The following is a 24,539-nucleotide window of genomic DNA, read 5'->3' as shown; positions in this document are numbered from 1 at the left end:
ATTCTAACAACTGTAATCTTTAAAGAAAATGCAGCCCCACTTTTTAGAGGTCCAGAGATGGAATTTCACATGTCAATTCGTTAAATGTAATGCAACTGAAAATTTTTCTTTTTTGTGGGATTTATTGCAGCAATAACTTCCTTCATCAAGAGTAGTCGGTAAATTATTTACTTGTTTTAATTACCTGAACAAGACGACTCGTATTTGTGCTCATCCCTTGCTCGAAGAAGCAGTCTCGTTGAAAAATGTTGACTACCATTCCTTTCCGTCTCTGCAATGGACTTTTTTCAAAAGTGCAGGCTGCCTATAGTCCGCTTCGCCTTAACTTGGAAAAGGGAAACCGCCAGAGTCCCCTCAAGTCAATTAGAAAAACGGCGTTAAGGTGTGTGACGAATCTGTGCAGACGCGAGCACTCTGATGATATGTTGTCATGTGTCTTTCTCCAACGTGCATATTGACTCACCGAGACTGTAGCCTTCGCCGTTTGCCTAATTGTGATAAAACGAATTACAGTAGCTACTACTCCAATTACCCAAGGCCTTCATACTTTGGGTATTTGTTCGACAAGAATGTTATGTCCGCCATCACTGTGAACTCGGCTCAGCGCCTATTGGACTCGAATGCTGCATTAGCGTTCGACGTGAACTAGGGCCCATTCGTGGTGATTTACGCCAAAAAAAGAATGGTGGCAGTTGTCTTGCTTGATGGGGTTTTGCAAAGGGTATATTTTGTCATATGTATATGAAATGTCCTGCTATATAACTCATACTATTAAACTAGATGCTCAGAGATGTGTTTATCTTTGTAATTATGAAGTTACAGCAATAATTATTTCTTACGAGTGTACTATTTATTTTCAGCAGCTGGGCCCGTTTTGTGCTCATTAACGTCAGCGTGCTATGATGGTATTATTATGTCTGTATAAATTTAAGTATCCTCTCTGCAATGCTTCCAGAGGTCTTTGAAGGAAATAAATTAATAAATAACATTTTCACGGTCACTGGAGTTTGCTTTCGGTGTACCACATGTTCCCGTGAAGTGGAAGGAGTGCAGCCCCATGCAACAAGTCTGCCAGTCTGGTATGTTCCATTTATTAACATTGGAAGGCCAGAGATGCAAGTGCCTTGCGGCTTCTAGTCCGCAAATTTTTCTGGTAGATTTCTGCGTCAGTGTAGCCAGTTCGAGCATGTATTGCTTATGTGGCTGTGCCTTTTGCTGTACCGTTGATTTGATGGCTGGCAACAACATTTGTTAGCCATCCAAGCCATTTCACGTCCATTTCGTAATGGCGATTTCTTGCATTCCGCGACCACTGCAACCTGTGTAAGTCTCGTGTGGCAAAGTGAAGTCGGGTAATGCTTGGTGTCCACTTTTGAGAACAACCAACCATTCTATCTCTTCAAGTCACTCAGTGGCATTCCCTCAAAGTTGGAAATTCTCAGACATGCGTTGGAATGTCGATTCTCAGACATTCCAACGCTTCGTGTTATGGACAGAGATAATTAGTGTCAGCATATTATCCCGTAATGTCTTTGGACAACAACCGACATCAAATCAACTGTCATTGCATGGCCGCTCACCTGCTTTGTCGTCCTTACTTACCGACGAGATGATGCGGATCAGTAGCTTCGGGGTAATGTCGGCACCAAGGACAAAGGCCGCCGAAGATAATCCTTAATCTCCCGCTGTCACTCCTCGAGACGTGGTCGAGGCCGTACCAATGAGTTGGCCTCGCAGGCCAATTCATTGGTACGGGCAGCTCCGGTAGACATGGTCGGCCTCAAGCAGCGGTAGCAAAGTGGTTTTCGGACGGCCATTCGCAACACCTCCGTTTTCTTCGGTGTACTTTGTTCAGTGCAGACCTGCACCCAATGTTGAGAATGCTTCGGCGTTGGGGTGTCTCGATGAATTGGCATATAATACTAACGGTTAGCTGGTGGCGGACATAGTGACTTTGTGGCATAAGTCACCCTCGGTTCGTCAGATGCCGCTTAGCTCGAAGACGTCTCCAGTTGAAATGCTTGTCGAACTTGTTCCGAAACAATTTTAACAATAAAAGTAAAAGCTGCGCGACTGATGGCAGGAAGTAGCTTCCTGATCTCTTCCCGGACAACGTCGTGGATGAAGTTGCGGATGCCTGGGAGGCTGGTGTCGAAGTTGCAGCTGGACGACTCGAGTGTCGAGACGCTGGGAAGCTGTTGATAGTGACAGGCTCGGGCCTGCAGTGTACATTCAATGTTGGAAGCCTCAATGATATGAACCCTTCGACTGTTGTAGTGGGGTTGCGGACAAGGCTGCCGAAGGTGTTGTTCCTCACATGAAGGAAAAATTAGCTTCTTGTCTTGTGCAGCATCAGGGTTGGCGTGGGTGCTCGATCAGGCGCAAAACATCTTCCATAAAGGCGGTGACGCTCTCGTTGGGACCATGTCCTAGGCAAAATCAGGAATTCGGCTCTCTCTCGTCAGTGTTGGCTGATGAACGTGCACTTCAGCTCGATCTTGCAAACTTCCCACGGCGTTAAGGAGGATTCGTGGTTCTCAAACCAGTGCCTGGCAGTTTCTTCCACGAGAAAAATAGGTTCTGCAGAAGCTGGTTGTCTGTCCACCCACTGTGGCGGGTGACATGGTGATATTGTTCAATCCAGCCCTCGACGTCTTCATACACCTTGCGTGAAAGGGCGTTGGAGTGTGATGTGAGACGGGCATGCAAACAATGGTGGGAGCGGACACTCTTTGCTGCTACAGGTTTGTCATTGTTGGCTTAGTCAGCTTCGGTTTTTCTCTCAAAAGAGTGAATACCGGTGGTTCTTGCTGGCAGCAGCGACCGGCTCCGATTTGATGTTCTTCATGGTGTATATCCGAGGTTCGTCCTTGTGGTACTCGCTCGTCTTGCGGATTTTCTGCCGGGCTCGGGTTAGGACTTGGTTCACGGCTCGCCGGGGGGTTTAAGACGCGGGATAGTCCGCCGCCCGTGTCCCGTTATCGAGCAACTTGACTGAGGAGCCGCCAGAGTTCACACAAAGTGAAGGGCTGTGGGTAGAGTACCGAGCACCTCCACCAGAACATACGATGACAGCTGAGGAAGGTCTGGAACTTTCCAGAATAGTAAATATTGATAAAAGATAGGACTGGAGCAAGCATCCGTGACAATATAACACAACTGACAGAAGAGAGTCTATCCTTACCACTAAAAAAGTTGGATTGCTTTAGTGGCATTCTGCCCGAATAAATCCTCTCCTTCGGGGTTTGGCGACTGCCGTGGACGAACTGAACTGAAATAGATGTGGGACCACTTTTCTGGTAATGAGCAGCTGCAGATTGTAGTCGCAAAGGGGCGTGAACGGGTGGACTGGGTAGGAAACACGCGCGATGAAATGTCCATACAGCTTGCAATTCGCGTAACGAGTGTTGATGAAACTTCTATCGACGAAACGTGCGAAAGACAAGCGGAATTAATACAAACTGCAACACCTGTGCTCCGTGAAAGTGTACGTCTACGTCTGAACAATTTAGGAAGCAGCAAAACATCACCTGAAACACGACACAGGAACTACCGGCTTGAAGGCTGCTCCCCAGGGCGATGCACAACCAAAGTGAGCCTTCGGTCATTTGAACAAAGCGGCACCACGATTGCACGCTGCCAAGTACGACTCACGCCATTTCAATCGCTAAACTGTGCACCCAATATATTACACACACTTCACTGCAGACCTCGAAGGTTCTGATGGTCAACGAGAGTACAGAAACGTCTTAAAATTAATCCTAGCGGTATCCTAATCAATCCGAGGTCCGAGCAACCTAGGGCCGATTGTCTCTTTCGTGGCAATATCTTCGTCGGTCGCCAGCGAGATGCACACCGTTCCTCTTTATTTTCACGTTGTATACCTACGTCAGACACCACGCTGAACTCTGAAGTCGCTTTCGACCGGCCTCATACGACGGCTTCCGCATCTGAAATCAACTCGCCGACACGAATGACAACGAACAAAGTATCCGACAAGCTCCGGCCTAGCTGGGGCCAGTCGCTGCCTGGGCGCTGTAATCTTTCCTGTGACGTCCCCTATCGGGTTTGGTCACGTGACGAGTGGTCAAATTTGCATACAATGGCAGCGGCCTTATGGGGGTCACTTTCGAGTGCAAACCGGAACCCCGGTTTATCGCTCTAAGCCCCTCTACCTCGTTGGCACAAACACAGATGGGACGCGAGCACGCGCCATCGTTCAGCTAGGATTTGTGCCCGATCAATACGTCGAAGGACGTTCAGGGTCGCACTCGGGGCCGAACTGCTTGTGTCATTCTTACGTGATGACGTCGCGTTGAGGCGCAAGGAGGCTGTTCATGGGCTTCGGTTATTTTAGGTGGTTTTGGCTGGATACCTTAGCGAAACGACGACTGCCATTCTGAGGTTTTGGGATGTTTCTTCTGGAGTTCTCTAACAGGTTTGGAATACCTAGACACCCCCCGTGGTGATCGAATGCGATTTCTTTTCTCACCGCGGCTCGTTTAAAGCTATAAGTTACAAATGTTCGTTATTTGCCTTCCAATGTTCCCTTTAAAAGGCGAGAAAGAAAGAAAAACAACTAGATGAGACGAATTCAAGCCTGCTTTTGGTGTCGCCAACACGGTGCCTTCTTGAAAGCCAATAACTTCAAAAGTAACAAGAGACGAAAAGCTAAGTGAACGGAATAAACACGCAATATAATGCTCATAGAGTTCGTCCACGACAACCCCTGCATCTGTGCTTCACAGACTGGTTGCAGTGGCTACCGGTTGCAACGATGCACCGCAATTTCGTGCAGCCTTAATCACACTTAATTAGGACACGGCAGTGACGTTTAATGCGTAAAAAACAAGAACACTATACCATTCGCGCATATTTTTTTTAAAGCCCCGTACAGCAGAAGTGTTATGAAGACAAATACTACGACACTAAACCAAAAGCGTGTTCAAGAGCACAAAACGAACCAAAATATATCAAGAGTAGGCTCAGCTCCAGCTCCAGTTAAGTATGATTGACTGTATTTTATTTATTTATTTACTTCAGGTACCCTTCAGCGCTCGTGAGGGAAATATAGTGGGGCAGGGGCAAACAAGTAAATGACAGCATAACACATCAAATAAAGCATGCATTTTCAGTACCCAGTATGATTTTTTTTATCTTGTAACAGTTTGTATACGCACCTTTTTGGACCGTCGGGGAGTGCTAAAAGTTTAAACCCAATTTCGATATTCGCCATATAAAGGCAGCTTCAGGTGTGATCGTCACTTTTCTTCGAATATCATTTGAGAGTGTCACAAAACAGTTTAGAATTACTACCAGTGCTCTTGTTATTAAACAGCTTCAGTTTTGATTGCTCCTCCCCTTCCACCGGAATTTCCAAAGTGCTCCACAACAAACAAACTTTCCCGAAGCAATCTACGCTCCCCCCGCCCCCCCCCCCCCCCCCAAAAAAAAAAAAAGAAAGAAAGAGAGAAAGAATAAAAGAGAAACTGTTGCGCATCCCTATAGCGTTAGCGGGACTTGGGGGGGAAAACCGGGAAATAGGGCTACGTCCCGACGAGCAACTTCCGGTCGGCCGCACAGCTATCCAAAGCAGGAATTCCGTATAGACTCCGTTTCACCTTGCAATGGACCGCAGTAAACGCTACGCGCCATATCAACCAATCCAATATCGTGATGATTATCACGTGACCTTCGGAAGAGGCGTAGCGAGGCGCGTCGGGGCGTGTCTTCACGCGACAGGGCTGGATTGGCAGTGCTGGGTCCTACCGTTGGCTACTGCCCATCGTGAGGTGAAACGGGGCCCAGTAGCTCATTGTTCGACGGCACAAGCCGGCAAGAGCGTGGTCCTATATTCCGTTCACCCCTAAGCTGTCAGTGCGGTGGAGGCTACGTGCTCTTTCGGACCAGTCTCTACGTGGATCTTTCCCCACGTGATCGCGTTCTCGCCTTTATCGACTCGCAAAGAGCGGGTTCACGTAATAGAAGGGAGCCGGGGTGATCGGCCCGTAGAGTGCGTAGCTCCCACCGTACTGTCAGCTTGGGGGCGAGCACAGTATACCTGCGGCTGACGCGAGGCTGATTTCGCTCTAATTAGACACCCCGTCTCGACAGCCTCATTATCACGGGAACCCCCGTCGCGGCGAGGGCGGACAGGGCAGGCAATTACGCTGTACAGTCGGGAACACGCCACACTAGAGTGTAGCAACGTGTTTGGTTGGGTGGGTGGACGCGGCGAAGTCCACTGAAATCGGGTGGCGACTTACGCCCTCTATAGAGCGTTCTGCGCAGGGTGGTAATAGTGAGAGCGTCTTACTATTAATATACTTTATTGAGCCGGGGTCACACTGCTCATACATCACACAAAAGACAGTCTGCATGCAGATTCGAACGCGAATCACCATTAATAAAATCTAAAACACTTCATGAAAAAAAAAAGAAAAAAAGAAAAGAGTTCAGGTGAATTTAGGCGTATTTTTGTCCCGTGAATCTGAATATCGCGTTCCTTTTCCTCGAAGATGTAACTAAACGCGAGAAAACGCGAAAAACTTCTACCTCTGACCAGTCGTGACTTTATACTAGGATCTTTGGGCCGCCAAGCGCGTGTCACTCGTGTGGGCAGCACGTGCAGTTGCGAGTTTGCCCCGTGTATTCTCTCGCATTGGCACCAGTTGTTTTGTCTCTTTTTGACGTTATTTGAAAATACCAAAAGTGCGCGTGATTAGCTTTGACAAGCAATGAAAGGTGCACGAGAGCAGAGATTCCGAAAACTCCTAGTATGACGTCACGCCCCGGGGGGGAGGGGCTTCGGCGGTACTTTAAACACTAATTGCTGCAGCTTCCGTGCACCGAATTAAAAAAAAAAAAAAATAATCTTGATATTTCTGATTCTGCAGGCCGAATGAAGGCCCAGTGAAGTGTGCTCTCTCAAATACAGAGCCACTTCAGTTTCCATTACAAGGAGAAAACTTGGTACGCGGCATCCGAACCTCGGACACTGCGGTGAGTCGGTGACTGACTCGTGTTTGCAGGCAGCCGTTTGGATGATGTATAAACAGCGTGACTCCGGCTTTAGGGTCGTGGTAGGTGGAACCTTGACCTGTCTGTTCAGCAACATCTTCATCTCCGAAAAAGATTGTTTATTGTGAATACAGTTTTCGTAGACCATTTCCCTCCTTCGCTACGCTCTCCGCCACAAGGCGCCGCCACAGCGCTTGTGCGCCGTCAGCGTCGTCTGCAGAGTTACGGATGCGTCGAGGGACGAGGCCGGAGAGTGTTCGCGGGACAGACAAAACAAGCTACGAAAACGTTTTTTTTAGTCAAGAAGCTTATTTACTTGTATCTAGAAAGAGCACATAGAAGGGCAATAATAAGAGCAAGGCAGTCTGACAAGGAAAAGTTAAAAAAACAGATCTGCTCTGGGGCATTGGAGTATTGCAAACGCACCCATATTAACTTAGGGCATATTCATATTATTGCAATCGAGTCTTTGTTTTAGGCTTTGCCGGCCATTGGTCGTTGCCATTTTGACAGTGGTGCGTGTGCTTCATGGAGGTAGGAGGAAGAGGAGGCGGCATACCGGCTCAAGCCAGCCAAACGAGAAAACCCCGATGTAAAGCCGGAGGTGAGGTCGCGGTGGGTGGGAACGACCTCGGAAGTGTCCAAGGGTGTCTTTTCTGTCCGATAGCGCCTTTTGGTTCTGTTCGTTCTTGGACATCGGTGGAGGCGTGTCCCTTTAAAGCGAACCGTCTCCCCCGGCTACATCTCTGGTGGCGTCATGTCGCCTCCATTCCTACCTCCATGGTGTGCATCGTCCGATGTTCAAAACCTTGCTCCTGCCAGAAAAGCTTCTGAAGCGCAATTGCTCGTAAAAATGTATGACTCCCACTGACCGAGCCTTCGACGGCACGAAAGAGGATAACCGAAAAGCGCGGTGGCAGCTGTCTAGATAACCGACCTGTCTCCATGGCAACGGGGCTTGGTGCGCTCGATCGCCCCCACACGAAGCCGCCAAGAGTATATATTCTACCATAGAAATTCGTCCGCTCTATAGATCGTTTTTCCCTTAGAGGAGCGATGCAATCATTTTTGTACTTTGCGCAAATACCGTTTAAAACGGATCCCTAACGTTAATGACCTATGAAACACGCGTTCGTTTTTCAACACACGCATTCGAAGTCGCAGAGAAAAATTAAAGAAAAAGTGGAAGCCGTTTACAACTCCCTGTAACACCGATTTAGAGCGCAGCTCTTGAGGAGGAGGAGGGAAAGGTACTGGGCCCGTTTGCTCGAAGCCGGTTAACTCTAACCGCGGTTAAAAGTTAACCGACCTTCCCTACTAGGTACCTACAAGTACCTAGCCAAGTTTGAAGAGGGCTGGATGAGCGATAGCTCCGTGTTTTATTATGGGGCGGTGGCTGGTGTCACCTACTGGCTGTAGCGAATATAAGTGGCTTCTGTGGAAAGGTTCCCGAAATGGGGGGACCCAAAAAATGCGCGCTGCCTGGTTTTCGCGACGCAGCGTGGCATACATTTGAGCTTAAGAAACCATTTTTATTGCTCGCGGTACAAATAATTGGCAAGGTAAAACTAAATTAACCCTTGTTTGGAAATTTTCTAAATATTTGGCTGTATGAAGTGAAGAAAAGCCTCGTTGAAATTTCCTTCCGACTTCGAAAGAGGACGACGAAGTTGAGTCCTAAAAACGATGAGAAAGAAGTGAGCAGTGAAAGGCGGGCGGTACACCGGCAGCATGGTTGGCCAGCATGTAAGAACTCATAAATTGAAAAACCTGTAACTTGGCTCCACTGAAAATTGACCTATTAAATTACCCGAACATCGAGAAGAACGCTGGAAGTGTAATTCTATGATCCGCGCGCGCTGGCCTTCCACTTATAAAAGATTTGAAGTAAATGATCATAATAAATCGTTGACGAACGCCCGTGCACGGCAACATTTGTTTTAGGCTTTTTGCTTCAGAACAGTTATTACTGCAGACGCCAGCAGGTGCAGCGCGTGTAACTACACTCGTAGCATGCACCTCGGTGCTTTTGAAATTTAGCAAGAGGTCTATGGGAACGCTCCATGCTTCTGTGTGCTATCAATACCCGGCCGATTGAGTCAAGGCAATCCACTTTCCAAAAACGTTGCCATGCCGACAACTATCGCGTTCATTTAGGCTTAGGAATGGTCAGAGTCGAAAGTCTATCTAAAAAATGCGGTGAGGTCATTGCTCATGTTTTGCGTTTTAAGTGAGGTAATGCAGCGCGAAAACCTCCTGCACCATTCATTGCTGACTAACGCGCCCGCTACTGCAGCTACTGCGACGTATTAGTTCCAAAGCGAGCGGAGCTCACTCACCGGGGCATCGCCATGTTTCCCCGCCGTCCTTACTCTGCCGGTCACGTGACCCAAAATTCCCCGTCGTAGGGAAATCCGGTTAACCGCGGTTAGTTAACCAGCTTCGAGCAAACGGGCCCTGGGGGGTGAAGTGACATAAGGGGGGGTCACGTGACCTTGGGAGGTCACGTGACGATGCGGATGATGTCATCAGTGAACTCACTGATGACGTCATCCGTGATGATGACGATGACGATGCGGATGCCGGTGACGTCATCAGTGACGTCATTGATGACATCATCAGTGATGATGACGATGACAATGCGGATGCCGGTGAGGTCATCAGTGACGTCACTGATGACGTCATCAGTGACGATGACGATGCGGACTCCGATGACGTCATCAGCGATGATGACGATGCGGATGTCGGTGACGTCATCAGTGACGTCACTGATGACGTCATCAGCGATGATGACGATGCGGATGCCGGTGACGTCATCAGTGACGTCACTGATGACGCCATCAGTGATGATGATGATGACGATGCGGATGCCGGTGAGGTCATCAGTGACGTCACTGATGACGTCATCAGTGACGATGACGATGCGGACTCCGATGACGTCATCAGCGATGATGACGATGACGATGCGGATGTCGGTGACGTCATCAGTGACGTCACTGACGACGTAATCCGTGATGATGACGATGACGATGTGGATGCCGGTGACGCCATCAGTGATGATGACGATGACGATGCGGATGCCGGTGAGGTCATCAGTGACGTCACTGGTGACGTCATCAGTGACGATGACGATGCGGATGCCGGTGACGTCATCAGTGACGATGACGTCATCGGGGAGGTCACGTGACCTCGGCAGGGGGCACGTGACTTGCAACAAAATGGTGAGTTGGGCCAGTTGGTTCATAATGGAAAAAGACAAGCGCCGAAAGACCAGGACAAGGTAAGAAGACGACGACACAAGGCGCACTCGCAACTGAAGCACCCCCAGGGTCACGTGACCCTGGGGGTGGTCACGTGACCTCGGGGGGTCACGTGACCTCGGGGTCACGTGACTTTGGGTGTCACGTGACCTTGGGGGTCACGTGACCCTGGGGAGGGGTCACGTAACCTCTGGGGGTCACGTGACCTTGGGGTGACCTTGGGGGCCACGTGACCTTGGGATGACCTTGGGGGTCGCGTGACCTTGGGATGACCTTGGTTACGCCGACGCCGCTCAAGCCGGGAACGGGCCCCTAAGAGCTGCGCTCTAAAACGAGCAGCGTTCACCCCTCAACTCGCAGCCAGAACAAGCGGCCACGTGATCTGGAGCCGATTATATGCCGCCAGTGTTGATCATAGGCACGCGCTGGGGTTGGCAAAGCGCAGGACACGCGCTGAGTTCCAGACATTGTTATGGCTCGGCTGTTGTCGTCGTCGCAGCGATTGGACACGGGCCACTACCCGAATGCTTCTCGAGCTAGCAATTATCACGAGCCCAATATAGGAACTCTTAAATTTTTCGTGCTTCGATTCATTTCTTCGTCCAAGTCGTTTTATCAATTACCTATTCTTTCCCTTTCTTTCCATCATGGGGTAGCCAACAAAGACAAGGCCCAAGGCTTGCGCGTAGATAGCTCGTAGATAGGTAGGCCGTAGTACTGAATGTTTGACGTCACCTAAAAGAGGCCTATTTGGAGATCCCACAGGACACTCTTGCCGCGTATGCGTTCGGCTATGACTAGTGTTAAACTAGTGAAAGCACAAGTCAAAGCAAAATTCTGACACAGTAATGTTGTCTAGTCTGTGTCTCGCGTTGTCCTCTTCTAGGTGATGATCAACCATTAGCACTACGGCCTTGCCAGATATAGGAGGAGTTCTCCCGGGTCAGCCTCTTTGTCTTCCTGTTCTACAATGCCCTCTTTTCGTAATTTAGGCGCACGTGACTCTCCTTGATTTTAAAAGTACCCTGAGGAGAATTCTGAAATAATCTGAATATGGCGATAACTCACTCTGTGAGTTATCGCCATATTTAGGCTCGAACACACCTAGGTCATCTACGACGATGGGAGGAGCATTGTTACGTCAGCCAGGACGACATGTGATCAACGAAAATGCGACATTTCGTTGAGATTGCAGCGCTGTTATTACAAAATGGGTACGCTTTTGTAGGTTATAAAGGGAAATAAGAGTAGTCGAAAAATGTTATTCTTCGCGGAAAGGAAACATAATATTGCAATGATTGTCTACAAAACAGCGCTCTATGTTTTTTTTTGTTTTTTTTCTCGAGGGAGTAATTTGTTTAGTCGCCAGCTCTCGACCGCGCGCTCGCTGGGTTGAGTCGTAGTCCGGGCTGTATGGGCAACGAGCCGCTCGCATTCGAGATATCACTCCGTGGTTCCACCGGACGGAGGAGCAATGATCCTTCGCTTGCTACTGGTTGACGGTGTTCTTGGTTTCGGAACATGCTCCTCCCATTACCAGAGATGCACGTCGGAGTGCTGCGATCTTTGATTGTTTTTTTAATAGAAAAATTGGCAGCGTGTTGTCATGATTTAAGGATTTCTAATATGCCTAGAGCCAGCAGAGTGAGTTATCGCCATATTTAGGCCATCTCGTGGCCGTGGCCATAGGGATTTCTAATATGCCTAGAGCCAGCAGAGTGAGTTATCGCCATATTTAGGCCATCTCGTTGCAACACCAGAAGACGCAGCACTGATGCTGTGCTAACTCGAAGGTAGCCTTAGCACAGATGCAGCGTTGTATTGCTAATGTAACTTGCAGCCAGCACTGCGTCACCAAGCTTAGCGCTGTTTCCAGTTCTTACTTAAAGCGCTGATGTAGTGCAGTGGTGTATGTGTGAATGGCCATTTAGGGATGCCCCCAATATTCGAGGTTGTCGCAACATTACATCACGTCCTCAAGGTAGTGTTGTAGATGTTACCAAAAAAAAAAAGTAGTGAAATACGCTATTCGTTACATGCGAAATAGAGGAACGCCTTACCGACTTACGCTACCTCAAAATATAAGAAACGCATTTTCATTACCGTTACCCAAACAAGTAACCCCAGGTTACTTTTCATTTATAAATTAACAATAACAGCGTTTTTTTTTTGCGACAGCGTTTTTCGACATTGGAACGAAGGGCATGGGTGTTATTTTTGTTTAAGTGGTACTTTTTTTTACGTGTTGAAAGTACAGGCAAAATGTCGAAGGCATGTGGAATGAGAGCAATAATTAATGGCTTGGCGCTTCAAAAGTTTTAAAACCAGAACAGTGCGGTAGGCGTGATGACCCATGGACAAGTAAGAGATTATACTTGGTTTGAGCTTAACTCCACTAAGTCAGCGCTACGAGCGAATGGGACTAATCAAGCAGCGTCAAAAGCACGACTCATTGGACCTTTTTATTTTTGTTTATGATTGGTCCAACCATCATAGAACACGTACAAAAACACGAGGGACACCGTGATGGTTCCCTTTTGATGTTCTCTCATTGGTCCCATCAGCTCTTAGCGTCCGCTGCGTCTTAACTTTAGGTAAAATGATGTAAAGAAACGCGAACAAATATAAGTGGACTTTTTTCAGCTTTTGCGAAAAAGACGCAACGAGGAACGTAACAACTTTACCCGTTACTGGAAATACGTAACGTAAGTACGCTACCCGTTACTAATTTGAGAAAATAATGAGTATGTACATTACCTAGAAAGTAGCACGTTACCGGTAACTCCGTTGCTTATAACGAGTTACAGTCAACACTGCCTCAAAGACAGTGTTCAGATCTCAACGTGCGGCCAACTTTTTGTCTCTGCAGGTTTTGAAGACTGCTGCCATGACGTCGACCTCCGCCACCAACGCCACCTGGGGACCGGAGTTGGACGTCACCCTGGGGGGCGAAGAGGGTCTCCCGGAAGACTACGACTACGTTGAGTCCTCGACCCACTACGATCTCGCCGACCTGGTGCCGACGGCGGCCGTGTACGGCTCCACGCTGCTCCTCGGCCTGGTGGGTAACCTGCTCATAGTGTACACGGTGGCGAGGTTCCAGCGCATGCGCAGCATCTCCAACATCTTCCTCGCCAGTCTGGCGACGGCGGACCTCCTCATTGTCCTGCTCTGCATCCCCGTCAAGGTCAGTTGGAGCGACTCGGATAGACTCTGGCCCGTGGTGCCCAGACCGCGCATTTCGGACAACTGCCTTTAGCGTCCTTAAGTCCCAGTGCATTGGAAGGTCCACAAAATGGAAATCAGCCCCCGTGTTATGGTACGGCTTGCCGCGATCCTGGCGGTCGTTTGTGGAAGCACACGGGAAGAAAGCGAGCGGTTGCAGACATAGAGTGAATGTAGTAATCAGGAGGGAAAGGCCCCATGCACCCGGGCGGCTTCGGAACGGCGGGGCATATAGACGCGGACATAGGCGGTCCCAGTTGATAGTCCCGATGGGTCCATATCATTGGTGACGCCTTAATATGCACCAAGAAGCAGCAAAACAACATCTGTAAGTACTGTACCTCGTTCTTTTCTATAGCTTACTTTGTAGGAAAACACTGGAATCGCGATTCGTTCAAAACTAAATAAGGTTGACAAGCGCTCGAGCAACTTCAGCCGGTTGCGGCAAAACGAACACGCCTAACCTTTTGTCTGATATCTTTCTTTGTTCTTCTTTCGCTCTCTTTGTCGTTCTTTCTCTCGGGAGCGGCGATGTCAGCAGCGCTGACGATTTGCCACGTTCTGCTCCCATCGAAGTAATCGGGGGCTCGAGGCGCCCTATATAGTCGGCCTAAATTGAGAGCGTTTCCAATTGCTCGATGGGGGTCATGTCGTTTATGGTCGGTGTTTGCAATAGAAGGATGCAAACAGGAAGCGAGAGCGTCCATTGCCTGCAAGAGTCTCCGCCTTGCTTCTCATCTCCGCACATTATCCTCGTTTCCGCGCGACAACGCGGATGCGAACGCGAACACAATTTTAGTAGGAAGCGTCCGCCATTAAATTTCGAGAGTTTTGCATGGTTTCAGTCTTCCGCTCTCAAATTTAGGCTCTATACTGCCCAACCTGTGCCTCTGGAGCAGGGGTGTAAATACGAGAGCAAGAACGTGACAAATTCTGGCCGCTGACATCAGCAGTCCAGAGAGAAAGAATCAGAAAGACAGCAGCAGAAGAGCGGGGAAAGAAAGCAGACGAAAGATTAGGCGTTTTCGTTTTGACGCGTCGAGCTGAAGTTGCACTAACGCTTGCCACTTCATTTAGTTTGATACAATATGAGATTCAGATGTTGTCCTGTAAAGTGAACCAGAAAAAATAAGGTACATACCTTAAAGGTGATATTATGCTGCTTTTTTGAGCACATTAAGGCGTCGACAGTGATTTGGGCCCATCGGGACCGCCAACTAGGTCTGCTTATGTCCGCTTCTGTGCCCCACAGTTCTCAAACGACCCAAATGCATGGGACCTGTCCTTCTAGATTATTATATTAACTTTATGCTCTGAATTTTTTATGAACAGACGAGCTGTAGAGCGAGCCACACAAAGTATAGTATGCACACCTCTACCGCCATGCACACCTTTACTGCTGCGCCACCATCAGGATTGTGAAACACCACGTTGGCAGGCAGAAATTGAGCAAACAAAAATGAAGACATAACAGCGGTAGTTTTAGTTCAAAACGGCTACGAGTTTCGAATTTTGACGTAACGCGAACGCAGTGGCAGAGTCTCAATTACAAAGGATTTCCTCTCCCATCGCTCGCAAACTCGATTTTGACAGGACTCCTACCTTCACGATGACGGGAATGCTATAGGTTGAGGATGTCCCCCGCCCGAAACGCAGAAATCCCATTTACGCATTCCATCCATCATACTCATGCGTTAATTATAAAGTCGCCGAAACTTTCCTTGAGCACCGCATTCTACAGTTTCCGAGAGACCTGAAGAGTCTAGCCAAATTAGCTTTGTGATTGGCTTATGCAAAAGCCATTAGATAAGTTACGCTTAGAGTAGCGGCACTGCATTCCTGGATGATGTCGCGGTGCTTGATACTCAGTTCAGAGTGGCCAGAATTAGTAATCGTTACAATTAGGAAATTCAATTTTTTCATCTTAGGATAAGTGGACAGAAAGCTCAGACGATAGCGATATTCTCTGTCGCGGACTGTTGTAACATTTCTGGATTACGAAAAACCGTTTCCTGCAATTTTATATACAGTTCTAGATAATTGGCAACCATAACTTTAAGCACCAAAAAATCTAACAGACGAGGAACTCGGCTGGTCTTGGCTAGGCACTTGGCGGCCCAGCAGAGATAGCTTTTTGGCAAGCCCTCGCCGGAACTTCCGGCGAGCGGCCCCCGTTGTAAGGGGGTCGCCATTAAATATAATCCAATCCAATTCAATAGCTGAATTGTGTTTTTTTTATAAGCGTAGGTCATCGAGAGCCCTATAGCTTATGCCAGCCATTGTGACGACGGGCTAAGAAGAGTATATTGTATGTGAAACGTATACGCGGAACAGCTCGGAACAGCTGTCAAATTATGGCCAGTCTGAAGGTGAGAGGCGCGATGGTTTTCGCTAGGGACTTCAATACCGGGTAGTGATTGATCAATCCCACCAAAAGGGAATGTCCGCCCGTTTGACAGTGGGCTAGCATATATTGGCTGCGTCAGTTCTTTTCGTATAAATTTGATTTGATCACATGGTGCCGCCATATTGATGGATGGATGGATGCATGCATGAATATGGTTGAACAGATATAATAAAGCTGGGCTCTCCTTTGTTCAGCCATTGCTTTTGATATATTTCCCCCAACATATGTAGCTCGCTAACGGTTAATGAAAACAAAAATTGTAATCTAATGTATGATAACTGGATGAATTTTGAGTTGAGTTAACTTATAGAACAAAGATTGATGGGGTACAGTATCGAAGGCTTTGGCAAAACCAATGAAAATAACATCAGAAGTTTTGAAAGAATGAATGCTTTCGTGAAAATTAGTAGTGAATTGAAAATGTGGTGCTTCACACACATAACAATTCAACCTTTTTTTTAAGCCATTTTGGTTAGTGCAGATAAATAGTTAATGACATGGGAGTACATTATATATTTTACAGTTTTACATAGTATACTTGTCAAGGATATTGCTTTCTAATTATATACACTATATTTATCTCCAGGTTTAAACATTGGCAACACTTACCTAAACTTCCAGTCCGTCGGAGGCCTACTAGGTATATGTTCTACTCACTGCCTAAACATAACAGAAAGCAAATAACAAGATATTGCCCAAATTATGTTAAGAAGTTTAGAACACATCTCGTCTTTTTCGAGTATAGAGCTAAGGAAAAGTCGTTGTTTGGTGTACTTCCGCAAATACACCACGAGAAACAAATATATTCAGGATCACAATGAAGACAATGCTAAAGCAAAGATAGTACACAACACAAAAACGTATAAATTAGTTAGTAAACATCAAACTGTCAGCAGGCGGCGTAACTCAGATGCTGATGCACAGATGTCGAGTAACTATAAATGAACATTGCTGTGAGAAATATAACAGGTTCACATATTACAGTAGGCGAAACACAGGATGAATGACATGGTAAAGGAAACTGTTTCTCGGTAAAGACAGACACTTAAAAAATACCAATGTAAAAATGGCTGTCGATAGGTGGTGGGAGAGCTGCTGTCCGTTATCTTGATAAATGTTAGACAAGGTTCACTCTTGTTTGTTGTCCAACCCAAAGTTTTTTTGGGGTTAAATTTGAATACATTCAGGAGGTCACTCATGCAATACTTTTTTGTTGTGCCTTCCTAATGTTTTATTTGTATTCATTGTACGACATTATATTTTGATTAATGTGTGACAAATTCGCTGAACTTCGTTTGGTAAAACAAACGTTTTCTTTTATGGAGAATCTCTGCTGTTTTAGGAGACCACAGGCGCTCAGCATGTTCTTTTAGCGCAATTTCAGGAATGAAAGCGGATTCCATCCTTTTAAGCTTTGTTTTCAGCGTATTCTAGTTCGCATATTGCGGTCTTTTATTAATATAGCGTAGGTATCTGGACGCAAAATTTGGAAAGATATAACACGGACGGTCTCGTCGATCTTAGCCTAGTCTTAAATTCCTTTTTGTGTCGTGACTCCTTATTTAATACTTAGCATAATTAAAAAAATAAAATAAAAATAAGGCTCCAATTTACGCTTTGAAGGTGGTTGGACAGCGAAGGTGTGGTATCACCTGCAATAATTGCCCACTGCACTATAGACCCTTTTTATGGCAAACGCCACCAGGTAGATCTCCGGTTTTTGACGTCCCAGAGAGCTTCCAGTTTATAAAAACAATTAACAATGGCCACCTTAGCACCGCTGCTTCATATATAGGTGATACGTTTAACCACAAATTCTCCAGGGGAACGCCAAAAGAGCGAACGAGCGCGAGATCGGATAAAATGCATCGAGTATTCTCGTAGACCGACTTGGCTCCTCCAAGATGTAATATTGTACAGCCAAAGGCCCTGGTTAAATATCCTACTTTGTTGTCCGTGTACCATTTATGCTGTCTAGCACCGGTAACATAAGCAAGCTCAACAGGCTTGCAAAGACGGGGCGACCGGAAGTTGTTTGGGACGCAGGCGGCAGTTCATGTTTTTAAACAGCGAAAGGGTCTATACCAAATGATTGCTAAAAAAAAAGTAAATGAATTGTACCAAGACGTTTTTTTTAATATATATATATATATATATATATGGAATACTTCATACGGTATACCGTTGCCGCGGCAGCTTATGCAACCGCTATCCTTACCGAGAAATGCATGCGGGGAACGCTACGTGCTTATCATCTATCACGTAGTTTTGACACTTGTTTAGTGGTTTTCTTATTGAAACAACTGTCAAAACCACATGATGAGAGATAAGGCGTCGCGAACAGTAATAATGCGCGGGCGATGGCTTTCTGTAGACGGACACGAAAAAACCTGACCTACGGCTTCGCTCTAAAAAAATATATTCCGGTCACTGATTTGGTTAAGAACGTGAATCCTCCTAATATCATAGCGGGAAGATGTAAACAATCAGTTCAAAATAGCGTCATTTCTGGTGGGCCGAGTCACTACTTGGAAAAAACGAAAAACTCTCACTACATCAAGAAAGTCCGAGGCTTCAACTGGGTTCGATTATTATGCTTAAAGTTCTTTCCAGTTAACGCCAGGGTAGTTGAAATTAATGCCCCTGAATAAAAAAGGGAGCGACATCGCCTCCCTCCACCTCTGACGCGCACACCTTGTATCTTTATGTTCTGCTTTTTAACGCCCTCGCGTCGACGGTAGCGCCGCCTGGTTTGGCCCAAGATAGCAGGCAGCATACATCATAAGATGTCGCTACTTTTCCGTATGAAGAGGGTTTAGTTGAATTCCCCACATAACGTTGTACAGGAAAAATGGTAGCGATATAAGATACTTTCAATGCGTCATACAACCATTCTGAAAGACTGCTGTCGCATCCCGTTGGGCGCTAACAGGCGGAAAGACCAAGTACAGACGAAGTAAGGACCTGTCAGCGTTGGCAAAAATAAAACCTGAACGACGAGTTCAACATTTTTTATTTAAATACAATTCCTAGATTTATTTGAATGCATTAGAGTATCTTTATAGTACATACTAAACGAGGGGAAAAGTTAAGATGGCGGAGGCAAAACAGCAGCGGCAGCAGAGGGTGTCAAACACGCGACCAGCCGCAGGCCAAAATATTAGTTTCTGGCACTGCGGCTTCTACGTAACTCGAGAACAAAAAACCTGGGAAACATGAGGTTTGCGCCCTCCTTCAATTGAGAAATTCCCCCAAAACATATATTTTTTCTACCCTTTTAGCCTGCCCAATTTGAGATGAAACAACCCATACTTATATATTGTTTTACCACCGAACTATTTACCGGGTACAGACAAAGTGTAGAAAAATATTGCTTTTCAACCAATATCTTCCCTGTTACCATCCACCAGGTACGGACTACAGTCCGTACAATACGGCAAAAAAGTGGTTCTGAGATCGAGCTAATTAGCCGCATTCTTGAAAAATTCATCGTGATACTGAAAAAGATACAGGTCGATGAGTAACCAGTGTAGTGGCGTTAAGGAAACAATTATACAAGCTTGATCATGCGGACATAGACTAGCAAGAACAAAATGGGTGATAGGTCTTCCACAAAACAAGATGGCGGCGTCTGAACGGTACCGCTTACCGAAGGTTCGCTCTCACTTCTGACACACGCCGTGAGATGGCGCAGCATAAGGAGAAAGGCCGCTAAGCGCCAAAGAGTTCGCTTTTGCGTTTTCCGCCCACCATCCCTGGATAGCTTAGTCGGCGAAACACTTGCTCAGAATCTCGGGTGGTGAGTTCAAATCCTGCCGAAGGACTCAACTCTTTTCCTAAGGTACCCTATGGGCGTAACGCTTTTCGGCGTCGGTTTTTCGTTACAGCCGGCCGTTACGGCCTGCTGTTACAGCCAAGCGTTACAGAACTTCATGAAAATTGTCTGATAAAACATTCTGCGTTAAAGTGAGTAGATTGGGATTGGATGATCGCCGTCCAGTTGCCACGATTGATTAGAGAATTAAGCTCAATGAACGTCTCGCAAAAATAACAAAACACAAAAAAATAATGAAAAAAAAAAAACGATGGAAAGTACAGAAACTGCAATCGGGCGTTCATTGCCGTCATCTCGCACCATAATGAGTGAGTTTTAGTATTGCGCATGGTCTCTCTTGACCTCAGAGACCCTCCTTCAAACGGCTCACTGTGACAATTTACCTATATTTATGCCACGTTAATTATACATAAAAAATGCCTTCCTTAGAACGATATTCTTCAAACGTTTAAAAGGATTGTTGACATGAAACGAGTCGACTATACGCACTTTATTTGACCTTAACGTATACTGCAAATGCAAAGAAGGCTCTAAGTGCCTGCTCCTCGCTTTTAAGCGTGTCTCGGCTACACGAACGATCGAAGCACCGGAGGAGCAAACAAATCTATATACCTGCTTTCGCAAGCAGGCAGGCATAAGGAGACTGTACAATCGCGCTAAATGAAGGCTCTTCGACGAAAGATTCTTACACTATAAAAAAAAAACAAAAAAAAACAATAAGGTAAGAGGCCTCTTTACACGGCGGAAGTTTAGTTTCTTGTAAAAAAGCGCTTCGTTTTCTATTTTGAACTAAACTTTCGTCGTATAAAGAGAAGTCCAAATTTTACGAAGCATCTGGATTTGACGCTTATTGTGTCAAGAGATTGATGCCACATGCATTCACAAAAAGAAGCCCCATCCCCTCAAAATTTTTGACAATAGAGACGGCTTGCTTAGAAAATTAACTTGCCGGCAGGAAAACCCAAAGCATCAAATGGCGTTTCTTTTTTTTTTCTTTTTTTGTTAAATCGAGGTTGTTTTGATGAGAGAAAGAGGCTGATATGTCGGCCCGTTTTATTACTGAAAGAGAGTAGGGCGTCATCACTTACCGGTCGCGGGGAATACCAAGATTTAGAGTAGCATACGTACATGGTTTGCTTCACACATATATATAAATATAAGTAAAAATATAGAAATAGCGTTGTAGTGTATATATCCCCAAATCTGAAACGCGGTTCGGGCTCGGCAGATGCAGAGTGCTGACGGCGCTATTTCTTTACGTACTACACAAAGCTTTTTTGCACGCTATTCTAAATCCTGATTCTGTTTTCGAAAGGCTGGTTCGGAAACACTATTATTTGAAAATGTATCCTCCAGAAGAATGTAATTTATTGGCCACTCGGGGCAGCGTTTATTAGAGATAGGCCCAGTGCGAAGGATTTATAATAGCCTTCTGCGACTTTTCTAATCTTCATATATATATATTTTCTTTTCTTTTCTTGCGAAAAACGAAACTAAATAATGTTTTGTAGACTCAATAGATGGATAGTCGTGTGATGGCCATCGATATTCGGATTCTAATATGCAGGTTTGCGATCTATGAGAGATTTTTTTCAGAAGGAAGCATGCAAGAGGCCGAGTTAAGAGCAAGTTGAACTCTTAGCTTCACTCAGGCAAATGACAGAAAAATAAATTAGCATGGGCTATGAATACTCCCTTATTTTTCTATAAAATAATAATATGCGTTCGCTAAAACCTTTTCTTTCTCATAATATTCTAACCATTTTCATATGTGCATGGGCATGCAGGTGTGCACCAGGTATTCACCAGATTTACCTGTAATTTCAGTCACTTTTGGTGCATTATTAAATAATCAGGCATTTAACAATGAAGCAGCTATGAACAATACTAAGCTTCAAAATGGAATAGTATAAAAATGATTTTTGATCACATGCTTTTAAATTTTATTAGTTTCATTAAAAACCGAAAACAGTGTTGTTTTTCTGTTACGGCAGTGTAAAGTGTTCGGAAGGTTGGCATTTTTAGGGCGAAATACTTTTTTGTTGTTTTGCAGCAATGCCCTTCCCCTCCACCCACCCCCCTTTTTTTTAATTGACACGTATGTGCATTTTTTAATCGCTTGTTTTTTTGGAGTGCACTCTTTATTCTAGTTGCTGAATGATTTTGCGCTGTACGAAGAGTGAAGGTAACGACAGAAATGAATGTTATCAAAATAACACAATGGTAAAATTGGCGCAAACAAACAAGAAAGCATAAAAATAAAAAATCATACATTAAAAAAAATTAAACAAAACAACGAAATGAATATGCGAATGAATGTATGAATTTCCCAAAATTAAGACATACGAAAACATGCTAACAATATCACATAAATACGTGTAGTTAAAAGAAATGCTAAAACACACCTACAACACCCAAACATTTAAAGAAAAAACCGGATAACACAAAGAAATAAACGAACATACACAAAAGCAACGGAACCGATAACGAACGCCAAAATATCCGAGCCAGCTCAAAAAGAAAGAAAAGCAAAAAAAAAAAAAAATTGAAGATGCATAAATTTTTATATAAAGCAACAAACCCATAAAAAACGAAAAAGAAAAGAAAATATTATTGTGCCGTGTCTCCTTGGCTTCCAGTTCGGCCAGCTGTTCTCCTACACGTGGACGCTGGGCGAGTTCGGCTGCAAGTTTATCCTGTACGTTCAGCACGTTTCTATGATCTGCTCCGTGCTCAACCTCACCTTCCTCAGCATCGAGAGGTAAGACAGACCAGCCTACACCAAGCTAAACACTCTGAGTCGGGTGGAGGCTTGCGCCACTTAGCCAATGATGCCACATACTCACTAGCTCAATCTACGCGGAGCGCTAGTTCGCCTGCTTCTTTTGCAGGGCGTTGCGATTTGGTCAGAACGGTGAGCATTGATTGGTTTTGAATGAAGGATGTTGGGTAGACCTCAAGGCAGCTTGCTTTGAGGTCTACCCTTTATCCTTCAATCACGTCCGATCAAAGCTCGGCGTTCTGACTTGATCACAACGTGAGAAAACATGATTGCGGTTTAAGACAAGGACAGAGAAAGAACAGACACCACAAAGCGCTAACTTTCAACTGATTTAATTCAAGACCCTCAGCGTAGATACACACTGCGTCACTGCACAAGATCTCAACCAATCTGTGGCCCTGCCACGGATCGCAGGTACACTATCTCTTTTTCCGCTAAGTCAATTGAAGCCACATTGATACAACACGTGCCGGAACTATTCATGGCGTCCGCCTCAATTATCTCTCTAAACCTCGCCTCAATTATCTCTCTACACACAAAGATAAGACTGTTAGAGAGATAATTGAGGTGGACGCCATAGATAGTTCCGACACGTGTTGTATCAGTGTGGCTTCAATTGACTTGGCGGAAAACGAATTAGTGTACTTGCGATCCGTGGCGCGTCACGGATTGGTTGAGATGTGGTGCGGTGACGCAGTGTGTATCTACGCTGAGGCTCTTGCATTAAATCAGTTGAAAGTTAGCGCTCTCTGGTGTCTGTTCTTTCTCTGTCCTTGTCTTAAAGCGCAATCATGTTTTCTCACGTACAATACCAACTCGTCCGAGGATCAGCACTTGTCATCACAACCCCTTACAAAAGAAGCAGACGAACTTGCGCTGCGCATGGACTTCTATTGGCCCACATATGAAGTGCACAAATTTTCAGTGGTTTTGCGCATCTTTTTATTACCATATGCGGGTGATTTCATCTCAAATCGCGCAAGAAAAAATGATGGGCCCTTAAAACGTTTTGGCAAAAATATGTTGTTGGAAAATGTGCGACTTGAACAAAACTGATAATAAAAACTACGGAAATCTTTTTTGTTCTTTAATGAGGGCTTCGAAAGGGCAGAAGGTATGTCTTGCCACTTTTGCACTTTTACGATTGACACATTTTGAAGTGTTGAAACTTTTAAATTTTAACCTTTTTTTTTTACAACAAATACAACTTTTTTATTTCTTAAAGACTTTGTATAGAAGGGTTAAGGATCTCTAGAAGCGTTTTTGTTATTTATTTTGATTACTAAAAACTCTTGGATCTTGCACCTTTGACAATATTAGGCCAAACCTGAATCAAACTAGCCTTGGATGTACAATTCTTTGATGCACAAGAAACATATTAAAGGGAAGCTTGTATGTGAGCCTTTTTAAAGATTACAATATTGTTAATTTAGGTATAGTTCATCGAAAAAAATTCACTGTAAACTTAAAAAAAGAAATGAAAACACAAAATTCAACGTAATTAAAAAAAACGTGTTCCCTACTTTTTTCAGTTTTTTATATATAAAAAGCTTCTGATGCGTTCTTATATAGTAAATAAAATTTCTTTGACATATATGCTTTCGTCATATAAACATGGCGCTTGAAAAGAAGTCATATTTGTACCTCCATTCTAAGGTGAAACAATATGGGCCGTTACAAATTCTTTCACGTAATTAATATATGCTTGGAACATGGCTTTAATATTTATGATGCACCTGATATACCATTTAGTAAAAAGGAGGCATGACTGGCTTGTTATGATTAAATAAAATGCTCATTCATATGTCCAGTTCGCTTATAAAATCTCAGGATTCACAACTTTTCTTGCAATAACCCTTCTGAAACGACTTCTTTTATTTAACAAGAATAAGAAATAAGTTTCACAAACCTTTATTGAACAGGCAGTGAAGGGGCGAGATAAATTATTTTCAGAAACCCAGCGGGCCGAGTGAGAAATTCTGCTTCTTTAATGCGGCCGCACTTTCATGT

General features: G+C 45.2%; 1 protein-coding gene across 1 annotated transcript in view; it reads left to right on the top strand.

Annotated features, from left to right (window-relative positions):
- Positions 1-13,163: 13,163 nt before the first annotated feature.
- The window catches only part of LOC8037539 (QRFP-like peptide receptor), a 28,683-nt gene continuing 17,307 nt past the window's right edge, over positions 13,164-24,539 (top strand). The window contains exons 1-2 of the mRNA XM_029981382.2: positions 13,164-13,467; positions 22,387-22,508. Of these exons, the coding sequence (XP_029837242.1) occupies positions 13,168-13,467; positions 22,387-22,508 (422 nt within the window). The 5' untranslated portion in view covers positions 13,164-13,167. The remainder of the gene's footprint in view (positions 13,468-22,386; positions 22,509-24,539) is intronic.

This window comes from Ixodes scapularis, unplaced genomic scaffold, assembly GCF_016920785.2.
Source record: "Ixodes scapularis isolate PalLabHiFi unplaced genomic scaffold, ASM1692078v2 PGA_scaffold12__126_contigs__length_90152505, whole genome shotgun sequence".
NCBI classification, from domain to species: domain Eukaryota; kingdom Metazoa; phylum Arthropoda; class Arachnida; order Ixodida; family Ixodidae; genus Ixodes; species Ixodes scapularis.
This window is presented reverse-complemented; position numbering and strand designations above follow the sequence as displayed.